The 11,822-nt window shown below is 39.4% G+C and overlaps 1 protein-coding gene across 1 annotated transcript; it reads left to right on the top strand.

Annotated features, from left to right (window-relative positions):
• The first annotated feature begins 11,097 nt into the window (after positions 1-11,097).
• LOC149249409 (secreted RxLR effector protein 78-like) lies at positions 11,098-11,544 on the top strand. Its single transcript, XM_089452844.1, has one exon. It carries the CDS (start codon positions 11,098-11,100, stop codon positions 11,542-11,544), a length of 447 nt encoding a protein of 148 aa, XP_089308970.1.
• The last annotated feature ends 278 nt before the right edge of the window (positions 11,545-11,822 follow it).

The raw sequence follows: 11,822 nt of genomic DNA, 5'->3' as shown, positions 1-11,822 counted from the left end.
AGACCGTGATATAAGGCCTCCTTTCCAAGAAAATTATACAGAAGCATCCACATCTAGTGATGCCATAGAGGACACTCACATGAACTTGGTGGATTTGAAGGGTGAGCAACAAATTTTCCTAACTCAACAAGACCAAGATGAGCACGACTTTAATCAATTTCAGACCCAGTCAGGTGAGTCTTTTGACTTCAAACAAGGTTATGATTTAGCTGTTTATGAAGTGCACAAACAATATAAACTGAGAACTAGAACAATTGATGTAACCGAGCCCATCAAACAGAAGGAATCAAAGCAGCCCAAGAAGATTAAGGACAGAGCTACTTCCACAAAACCGACCAAACAAACAATCCCAGATTCGAAAGAAGTCACAATAGAGGATATAACAGACACACCAGACATGCAGCCCTCTAATGATCAGCCTCTGCTACCTTCATCCTCAAAGGAAAATGTAAACAGCACTCCTAAAAGCCTTCCCAAAATAGAAATACCGCAAGGTATCACTCACCATAACACTGATAATCAAGAGGAAAACGTAGAAAATACACTTGAAAAGGGGAAATCTGCTATTGCCAACACAAAGACTCCATTGGAGAAACCATTCAACTTAGAAGCAGAAATAAGCAAACTTAAGATTTCCATCCCCTTTTCTGAACTTGCAAAGCATGATGTGTATAAGCAACAAATCCAAAGATCACTGCAAATGCCAGAGAAAAGGGATGATGTGAATGTTTTAGATGATACACCTGAGTTGCTTTTTGGTCCAGAAGTTGATGGCAAATCAACACATGGAGATGTTCTACCCTTTTATGTCAGTCTGCACATACATGATAAAGTTTTACATAATGCAATGTTTGACTCAGGTGCCTCACACAACCTTATGCCCAAAGCTGTAATGGAGAAGCTAAACCTTGATGTAACAAGACCCTACAAAGATCTATTCTCCTTTGACTCAAGTCAGGTCAAATGTTTAGGCCTCATCAAAGACTTGTGTGTCTCCTTAGTCCAATAACCAAACAAGACAATCCTCATGGATGTGGTGGTTGCTGACATTCCACCAAAGTATGGCATGTTGCTGTCAAGATCTTGGGGGGAAAAACTCCAAGGATCTCTCCAATTAGACCTCTCCTATGCCACTATTTCAGTCTTTGGGCAACCAAAGAGACTGTATAGAGAAACATTGATGAAGTATGTGGTAAGTAGTGAGGAAAAGCCCCAGAATTTCCCTATCTATTCAATCCATTCTGATATGGATTATTTTATTTTGTTTAATGATGAAACAAGTCCTCCAACTAATCAGAGGCCTTTGCCTTTAGAACAAGAAACATGCATCAATCAAGAATCGGTTGCTCATACCCAGGAAACTGTCAAAACAGTCAATGCAACCAGCACACAAGAAAAACCTCCCGAAACACAAGACTCGGGTCTGCCCAATCCTAAAATGACTGAAACTCTTAATACTAACCACAAGCAAGAAATCACATGGTATTTAGAGTTTGATGGCTCTGTTAACAAGTTAGGAGCAGGGGCAGGAATATGGATTCACAATACACATAACAACCATGCAGAGGGTCATGCTTATAGACTGAATTTCAAATGCACCAACAACATGGCTGAGTATGAGGCACTCCTCTTAGGCCTTAAGCTGCTCAAAGCTTTAGGAGCTGCCAAAGTTTCCATTCTAGGTGACTCAGACCTAGTAATCCAACAAATGAAAGGCAACTTCGTTACCAATGATAGAAGGCTAAGAGCTTATAGGACTGCTGCCACTGCAATACTTGATACCTTCACTGAATCCAAACTTGCTAAGATTTCTAGAAACAATAACATGCATGCTCACAGCCTAGCTACTTTTGCTAGCACTTGCAAGCTTCCTTTTGAGTCCAATCACCACTTTACTGCTGAGATAAAGCACAGGCCTGCTGTCCCTAACAATGTTAAATATTGGCAAGTGTTTGAGGATGATGCTCAAATCAACAATTTTCTTACCTTACAGCATGAGTTTTCAGGCCTAAACATTGATATGGATGCTATGGATGATCCACTACAAGCAGTAAACCAAATCCAGCAAACTGTAACAGCTGAAACAACTAGAAAATTGCTACAGCCAACCATCTTTGATAAAGAAAACATAGAAGAGCTGAAACAGATGCATTTAGAGGAAATAACCAAAACAGAGGTTGAAATCATTGATCTAAAGGACAATTTTCTCTCGGTTGGCCTCACTCCACTAGAAGACATGCTTGATGCAAATGATGTCCCCAGAAAACCAAAATTGCAACCCATAAACACTGAGATAGAAGAACATAACGTTGGGACAGCAGAGAACCCGAAAATGATCAAACTGTCCAAAAATTTACCAGCTGATCAAAAGCCCAAGTACGTGGATTTGTTCAAATAATTCCAAGATGTATTTGCTTGGAGTTATGAGGACTTGAAGTCCTATGACACCTCAATTATTCAACATATCATTCCCTTAAAGTCAAATCAAAAGCCCTTCAAACAGAAACTGAGGAGAATCAATCATGTGCTTCTCCCTTTGATTGAGACAGAAGTGAAAAGAATGTTTGAAGCAGGTATCATAGCACCCATTAGATTTTCTGAATGGGTATCCAATCTTGTTCCCACAAGAAAGAAAACAGGTGAGATTAGGCTTTGTGTAGATTTGAGAAACTTAAACCAAGTCTCCCTTAAAGACCACTACCCATTTCCCAAAATGGACCACATCCTACAAAGAGTAGTGGGGTCATCTAGAATCTCTTTGCTAGATGGCCTTTCAGGTTTTAATCAAATACTGGTTCACCCAGATGATCAAGACGAGACAGCCTTTACAACACCGTGGGGAACATTTAAATATGTGAAAATGCCTTTCGGCCTAAAGAACGCAGGTGCCACCTTTCAAAGGGCCATGGACATTGAATTTGCCAAGGAATCCATGATTTCTTGGTTGTCTACTTGATGATCTTACCCCTTTCTCCAAATCTGATCAAGAGCACCTAAGACATTTGAGACAAGTGTTCCTAACATGTAGGAAATATGGCATTTCCTTGAACCCCAAGAAGTCTTTATTTGGCATTGAAGAAGGCAAATTACTTGGACATATCATTTCAAAAGACGGGATTAGAATTGATCCGCAAAGGATCCAAGCCATTCTCCAAATCCCATATCCAAGAAACATAAAAGAGCTGCAAGCATTCCTAGGAAAGATCAATTTCCTAAGGAGATTTGTCCCAAATCTAGCCGAGCTGATAAGAGTGTTGAGAAACATGTTAAAGAAGGATGCCAAGGTAAAATGGTCTCTTGAAACCAAGCAAGCATTTGAAAGTATCAAAGTTGCCTTAACTCAAGCCCCAGTCCTCACAAGTCCTCAATTTGATAGGGACTTTATCATATTTTCATTTGCATCTGATAATACCATAGCTGCTGTCCTATTTCAAAAGGATGACCAAGGAAATGAAAAGCCAATTGCTTTTTTCAGCCGAGCCTTAAGAGATGCACCCCTGAAGTACCAAATCATGGAGAAGCAGGCCTATGCCCTTGTTAAAGCAATCAAAGACTTCAGAATTTACATTTTATATTCACACGTGATTGCCTATGTCCCAAATGTTGTTGTAAAAGACATATTAACCCAAGAAGGATTAGAAGGCAAAAGAGGCAAGTGGATTGCTAACATTCTTGAGTATGACATAGAAATAAAACCAACCAAGCTAATAAAGGGACAAGGTTTAGCCAAACTGATGTCTGAAACAAACTTTCAAGCCTTAGACATCAACCAACTGGACAATGAACAAGAGCTAGTGACTCCACAGATCAGTGAAACCTTTCTGCAATCCCCATGGTATGCTGATATATGCTTTGTATTGTTAAACTTGTTTGCTCCCCCAGGATTGTCCAGGACCAAGAAGAGATTTTTAAGAATGAAGGCTTTGAAATTTTGTGTCTTAGATGGTGCTTTATTTTGGAAGAATCATGAAGGCATATTGCTTAATTGTTTGACCATGAATGAAACTAACAATGTCATGAAAGAATTCCATGCAGGGAACTGTGGAGGACATCTATATTGGAAGTCCATTGCTGATAAAATTTTAAGGGCTAGATTCTATTGGCCCTCTTTGTTTGCAGATGTAAAGAAGTTTGCTATCTCATGTCACAAATGCCAAATCTTTGAGGACAAAAGAAAGCTGCTCCCCTTGCCTCTGAAACCCATCTCAACCGAAAAGCCTTTTCAACAATGGGGTCTTGACTTCATTGGAGAAATCCATCCCTCTTCCTCAGGCCAGCATAAGTGGATTCTAACTGCCACTGACTATTTCACCAAGTGGATTGAAGCCATTCCATGCAGGCAGGCCAATGACACCACCATTATCCAATTCCTTGAATGCAATATCCTGTCTAGATTTGGCTGCCCTAAGAAGATCATCACTGACAATGCCACTGCTTTCAAATCCAAAAAGATGATCAATTTTTGCCATAAATTTCACATTACCTTAGGCCACTCTACAGCCTATTACCCTCAAGTTAATGGCTTAGACGAGTCATCTAACAAGAGCCTGATCAGTATCATTAAGAAGACCTTGGAAGAAAGCAAGAAGAACTGGCATAAAAAGCTCACCAATGCCCTTTGGGCAGACAGGCTTTCGACAAAGAAATCCATTGGGATGAGCCCTTATGAGCTAGTATATGGCATGGAGGCCAGATTTCCTTCATCACTGGGCATTCCTATTATCAAGCTGCTGCAAGAGATTCAAGCTGAGCCAAATGATATACAAAGGAGGATAAACCAAACAATCCATTTGCAGTGGACAAGAGAGAAGGTCTATGACAGAGCTCAAATTATGTAAGAAAAACTCAAAAGGATGTTTGATAAGAGGACTAAGGCTGAGAACTTCTGTGTTGGCAACAAAGTTCTAAGGTGGGATTCACGAAGAGAAGACAAGGGAAAACATGCAAAATTCGATTTCCTTCGGAGAGGGCCATTTGTTATTTCTGTTGTTCAGGGAAATAACACATATTTCCTCAAATCTGTAGAGGGCAGTACTGCTGAAGAAGGCCCTGTAAATGGCCGTATGCTGAAGCATTATCATGATCCCTTTTTTTGAACATAACGCAGCTTTGTAAATATCTCTTTGTACATTGATATTTGTATATATCAGCACTTTTGTTTTTATTTTGTATAAACAGTCCGATTGTTAGAGGAGCAGCAACAAAGTTTGTGAAGACACAGCCAATGAAAGTCCTCTATTTTTAATCTCTGTCTCTGCAGTAATCTCAGCAAAACAGCAAGAGCAGTGCTTTCATATCACAGTGATTTATGTTAAAGAGAATCTGTTTGCAGCTTGTAGTCTTCAAGTCAACAGTATCAAAAAGAAAGGAGGATTTTCAGTTTACTTCAGCACCCTTTCAAAGACAAGAAAAGAAGAGCTCCAATTTTATTCTCTTTTGTGTTTATTTCACAAGGCATTTCTCAAGCAAAAGTGTATGCAATATCAAGCACGCAGAAGAAAGCATGCGATGCTTTATTTTTCACAGTGTTTCAGTTAAGAAGGAGTGATGCATTCAGAAGTTAAATTTCTAGTCATTCAGCAGTTAGCACAGAAGAAACTTTCAAATAACAGCAACTACAGAGGATCAAGGCATTCTGACCTGCTGTTCTTGGCTTGTCAGAAGGAAAAGCCATCCCCAAGTGGAGCCAATGTTAGCCTCCTGCTACAGCAGGTTAATCATCTTTCATGATCGACATTTTTACATGCCAAATATGTCATACTTTGCTTGCTGCAATGCTCCATATTTGCTACAGATGGCCAGAGAAGTATCTATGAGAGTGTGCTAGTCTAAATGCCACTGCTGTGTTCTATTTTTGATGAGTTTTCAGCTAAGGGAGGTCCAAGCAGCTTAACCTTGGTCTCCCTAGATTTCAATTTCCTGTTTTAGAATATAGAGAATAAACATATGTCCAAACTGTCTAATCTTGACCGATTAGTAGATTAGGTAGAGAATAAAGGTTCCCAACTGCTTAATCTGGGGCCTTGGAAGTGATAAGGGTAGTTGTAGATAGAAACTCAAAAGGAAAAGAAAAGAAAAAGAAAAAGAGCAATTGAGGGTTTGCAAGTCTAAGTGCACCCTCCCTGAAGTAACAAAAAATGCTAGGTACTAAGCTGGGTAGGTAGCCAGAAGTTGCAGAAGCCTGATTCTATTCAGTTTTGGCCTTGATCAAGAAGGCACATATTAGCACTGGCAGAGGTATCCATGCAGCAGTTTGATGATAAAATATGAAAGCATGTCTAACTTCCCCTGTTTTCCCCAGAGATTCTCTTTCTAACATCCCCTTGAGGACTTTAGGATCTCCCTAAATAGTCCTCCTTGCATTTCTCCTTTGAAAAATTCATGACAAATTGTGACCTTCTTCTCTAAAAAGAAGCCACATTTCTTGTGTAAAATCATTCCTCACCCTCATCTGCTTCTAAATCTAAGTTTACTCCTTAAACTTAGCTCTCTGTTTCTCTCCCACATCTCAAAATTCATATTAACTTCTAAACTTACTATATAGCTCCCTAAGTTCTCCCATTCCCTATTATTATAGCATTATTGTGCAAAAAATCCCAGAAATATATATATTTTCCCCCTTGGGCAATCTAGCCATATATCCCAAAGTTTGGAAGTGTGAGAAAGTCGGAGTCCCATGGAATATCTGTTCATACTTTATTTTTGGGAATTGAATCAACACCCGGTTGATTTAATAACCCTAAGCGCACCTTATAAATGGATATATCGTTTACCATTTATCCCCGAAAACCTCAGAAAACCCACAATTTCATTTATCCAAAGTTTTGTCCCGGCGCAATTTTCCAGAAATAACAATTGTTTATTAGACGGGCCCCGCCGTATCGCTCTGCCATCTCCGCATCCCGTCATCCGTCGGATCCGGGCCCTCCCATCCGATGGTCCTCGGTGATTTCGGACCGCCCCCGATCGCCGTCCTTTAGCGCCCGAAAAGTGTCAGAGGGTGACGTAGGGCCTGTGGCGCATGTCAATTTCTCGTTGTATCGGGCGGCTTCCGACACAAACCGGGCCCGTACCAAAAGCGGTCCGATAAAACCGCTTACAGCCAGTCCCTTTCCGCCAGGTTCATCGCTTTTCGGAGGTTTTATGTGTTGGGACCAATGGTCCGCCCCGATGCGATTTAGCGCCAGCCGTTGGATCGGCCCGCGCCAGATCCAACGGCCAGCATTCAATCTTATGAATAGTAATCGCTCCTGCCCCAATTTTGAAGGATTTTCACGTTTAAAGCTTTTTTGTCTTATAAAAGGGAAAAGGGCCATTTTCTTTTAAATAGTTCGGTGCCCATGCCCGCCCCGCCTCCAAAAGAAACATGGAATTCTTTAGTCCATATTTGATCGCTCCAGGCCCGAAATAGTTCCAAATTGCAGGATTTTGGCCTCAGCATGCCTCCAGCATCCAGTCTTCCGCCAGTTAGCAGTTGTTCATCATTTTTTAGTACCATTTTTGATCGGCTAGCACCGATAGCATTCCAATGGCCACAGAAGCATTTGCAGCAGTTATTGTGCATTAAAAGGCAGAAGGGGGCGATGGGACAGTTTAAAGAGTATCAGCGGTGAGAAAAGGCCCAGATTCAGTGCCAAAGTGTATCAGGATGCGGCAAAGTGTATCAGTGAAGGTGTTCAATGGAAACTTTGAACCCGAAGCAGGAAATCATTAAAGAGCCTCCCAGCAAAGTCAATAAAGCAGCTCTGAGCCATAAAGGCTCACCAACTCTCAATTTTTTCCATTTAAGGCAGCAGGACCACTTGAAGGCACAAGTAAAGGGTTTTCAAAGCAGATATTGGCAAACACAATGAACCCAGTCATATTTTGGAGCAGCGCTGCTTCCTTAAATGCGCAGTTATCACACAGAGGACAGCGCGTGGCTCAAGGAACTCTTTTAGTCCATTTTTGAAGCTGCAGGACCATGCGCAGCCCTAAAGAGCCATTTTGATGAGGCTGCTCCCTCATGAACACCTGTTTTAGATATTTTATTGCATTTATTTCTAGCACAACTTAGCATTAGAAGAAATTATTGCACAGATCTCTTTTGAATATGTTTTGATAGATATTTTCAGATATTTTCTCCCTTGACACCTGTTCAAGGGATGTTTTGTAGATATTTTTTCTATTTAAACCACCCTCTGTTATGAAAAAAGGGTTGGTTTGTCGATAACTTCCTCTATACTTGCATTTTATTTTCTGAGAGTCGCTATAATCAAAGATCGCTGGAATGTTTGGGAGATGAACTGACTGTTGTGTTTTAATTTCTGAAGAGTGACTATGGAATCCTAACGCTTCTACATAGCCCAATAAGTGTTTCTTATCTCTGTTTACAGTTTGTATGTTTTATGCCATCATTGTTTCACTATCTAAATAGCAGAAAGAAAGAATAGTTCAAAGCTCACTTAGTTGTATTCTGTTCTCAATTTCTGTGATTTATCTATGTTTTCCTCTGAATTGGTCCTGAATATGAACACTGATTTGCTCATATTTACACTAGTTCCTTCATATATGAATGTTGTTTAGGAATCCTTGATTGCTCCTATATAAATGTTCATTCACCTTCCCTCTGTTAGCATAATGAGAGCTACTTAGTTGCCTTTCATTCAGTGACCTTCGTTCCATCTTTATTCCAGCTCGATATTGTTTTATGTGTAGCTATCCTGCTCTGTATTCCTCTTGTGACCAAGAAAACGCAACAACAAGCCTAATCCACGACTCCATGCCCAATGGTTTGAAATTCTCACACTATGCATCCCAACTCCGTTTGAAAGAATCCTCCATCCCACCAAAATCAAAACAAAACCCAAGAAAATCATAACTAGCCTAAAATCAACCCAAAACAAAGCTAAATTATAAAGAGAGAGCCCTCTCTGATTGCAGGTAGGCTAGGACCTGCAGTCCAAAGATTGGTTTGTGGTTACCTCGGCCGTATCCTTTAAGGAGCTTTAAGAACAACCTGAGTGATAATAGTTGCCACTAGATTTTATAGCCATAGCAATTGTTCTAGAGATCTTCTTTAAGGGATTCTTATTAAGTTTCGTGTAGTTCCTGTTGTTACGTAGGTGATCTAACATATTGTTTTGGTAATCCTCCATATCAAGGATAACTACAACCCCACCCTTGTAATCTTTGAGAACAATAATGTCTTGGTTTTTTTCAAAGATTTAAGGGCATCAAACTCTTGTTTGCTAATGTTGTTCTTGTGGGGCTTTGTCTTTCGAAGGTCAACAACACAATCTTCTCTAATGATATCTTTAGTGTTGTTTGGTAAGTCCCTTATCCCATATTCAATGTCAGAAATAATGCCTTCAATAGGGATTTTTCTAGGAGCAATGGAAAAATTTAATCCTTTTCACAAGAGACTATAGGCCAGAGGGTCAAAGGAAAACTAGTAAGGTTAACAACTTTATTACCAAAAGGAGAGAGACTATTATTATTGTTATTATATTCAAAATTCTTATTATCATTATTATTAAATTCAAAAGAATTATTATTATTATTATTATTATCGTCGATGTCATTAATAATACTACCATAGGATTCAAATGAAGAAGGACACAAGAGACCCAAAGAGGGGAAATTCTCAAGATTAGAGGAGATGTTAATATCAAGGTTCACGTCAGAAGGAGTCTCGGAGGTGGAGACTACACCTCTCTTGTTCACATGGTCAACATCTAATGAATAGGAAATAACGAGGAGAGAGGGGTCCAGTTCATTGAAACTTGAGACGTCGAAGAGTGTTGATTTCCATGAAAGCCAATGGACGTGGAGAGTTTACCATCCACGCTGGAGGAAAGTGGGTTGTGAATAATGGGAACATGAATTGAAGATGAAACAGGATGCTCGGGATAAGAGGAGATGCTAACATCGATGTTCACCTTCGTGGTGGTGGCAGAGGTAGATATTTCATCTCTCTTGATTGAAAGGTTAATAACTAATGAAGAAGGGAAAGACAAGGAGAGAGGGGTCTGGTTCATTAAGACCAGGGGAGGGAATTGGTTAATGGAGGATGGGGAAACATTCAATCCTTGGCTTGAAACATGAGACATCAAAGAGCATTGACTGCAAGGAGAGCTAATGGACGAGGAGGGTTGACTATCCATAGGTGAGGCCACACTCGAAGAAAGTTGGTTGCATAAAATAGGAAAAAGAATAGAAGAAGAACACAATTTACAAGGACATGCTAGGGAGGGATCCACAAGACCAACTAGATGGTTTGAAATGTGTCGAAAAAAAATTTCTGATGTGATTATCACCAAAATATTTCTTAATATACATTATTTTTAAATTTTCAAAATATTCACATTAATAATTTGTTTTTAACTTTAACAAACTTTATAGAATTTTTTTTTTTTAATTTTCAAGGCTAATTGAAGTAAAAAAAAAAAAAATGGGCTAAACCAAAAACTAATATAACATGCTTTCGACATGTATAATATAATATTAATCAACTTAATAAACCATAAAAAAAAAAAAATTAAAAACATAAATATATTTTAACTTCAAATTTATGAGAAAACTATTTCTACCTCCTTTTCTTTTCTTATGGACTCTCTTCACACTTGCCCTTGTAATGATTGTCAAACATAATAATCCTTTTAGCTATAAGAGTTATCATTTTTTTTCTTTAACTTTACCGGTCTTTTTGCGTTTAAGTGTGTGAGTAGATGTGGAAAAAATGAAGCCATGTTCAGTCTGATTACTGAAGAGGAACTCCATCGAACTATAAAGTCATTTAAGCCAGACAAAAGCCCCGACATTGATGGCTGGTCAATTGAATTCTTCTCCCATTTTTTCGACCTCATCAAATTCGACCTGCTAAAGATGGTGGAGGCAACTAGGATGTCGGGCAGTATTCACAACCTCATCTCCTCCACTTTGATTGCCTTAATTCCAAAAACGAGGGAGGCATAATCTTTTAGTGAATTCAGACCTATTTCCTTATGCAATATCTCATTTAAGATCATTACAAAGATCATTGCAGAAAGAGTTAAAGGTATTATGGCTTCATTTTTAACAAAGGACTAGTATGATTTTTTGAAGGGCCGTAATATCATGGATGCAGTTGCAAATACACAGGAGTGCCTTTACTCCATGGCTTCAAACAATATTGAGGTGGCTACCATGAATCTAGACCTGCAGAAAGCCTTCAACTGCCTCGACTGGGGTTTTATCAAATGCCTACTTGCAAAGATCGACCTGCGGTCTTATGCCATTCGATGGATCATGGCGTGCATGGAGAATGTGAACTATGCAGTTATCATTAATGGAACCCCCTCCCATTTTTTCCAGGCCCAAAGAGGCTTGTGCCAGGGATGCCCCCTTTCTCCACTTCTTTTCATTTTAGCCATGATTACTCTTAGCACTCACATCAGCAAAGCAGTTGCAGACAAGAGATGTATGCCTATAAGGATCTGCAGACAAGTAGATATATCGCATAATCTCTTCGTTGATGACGTACTCCTTTCGCAATGCTCTGTATATCAACATGGAACAGCTTGAAGTGCATTTTAGACAGATTTCAAAAGGCCATGGGTCTATATATCAACAAAAGGAAATCCACTCTTTATTATAATTCTGACAACATGGAAATGATAAAAATGATTTCAGAATTATTTGGCATCGAATCCAAACCCATAAACGAGGGATTCAAATATCTGGGTTTTCACCTCAAGGCAAAAGGCTATTCTAAGCTAGACTGGCTCTGGTTAACCGCAAGATTTTATAAAAATATTTTAGCTTGGGAACATCGAAGCTTATCTTTAGCAGGCAGGGTCATT

Source organism: Pinus tabuliformis, chromosome 7 (assembly GCF_031772625.1).
Source record: "Pinus tabuliformis cultivar Carrire ecotype Pingquan chromosome 7, CPIR1, whole genome shotgun sequence".
Lineage (NCBI taxonomy): Eukaryota > Viridiplantae > Streptophyta > Pinopsida > Pinales > Pinaceae > Pinus > Pinus tabuliformis.
This window is presented reverse-complemented; position numbering and strand designations above follow the sequence as displayed.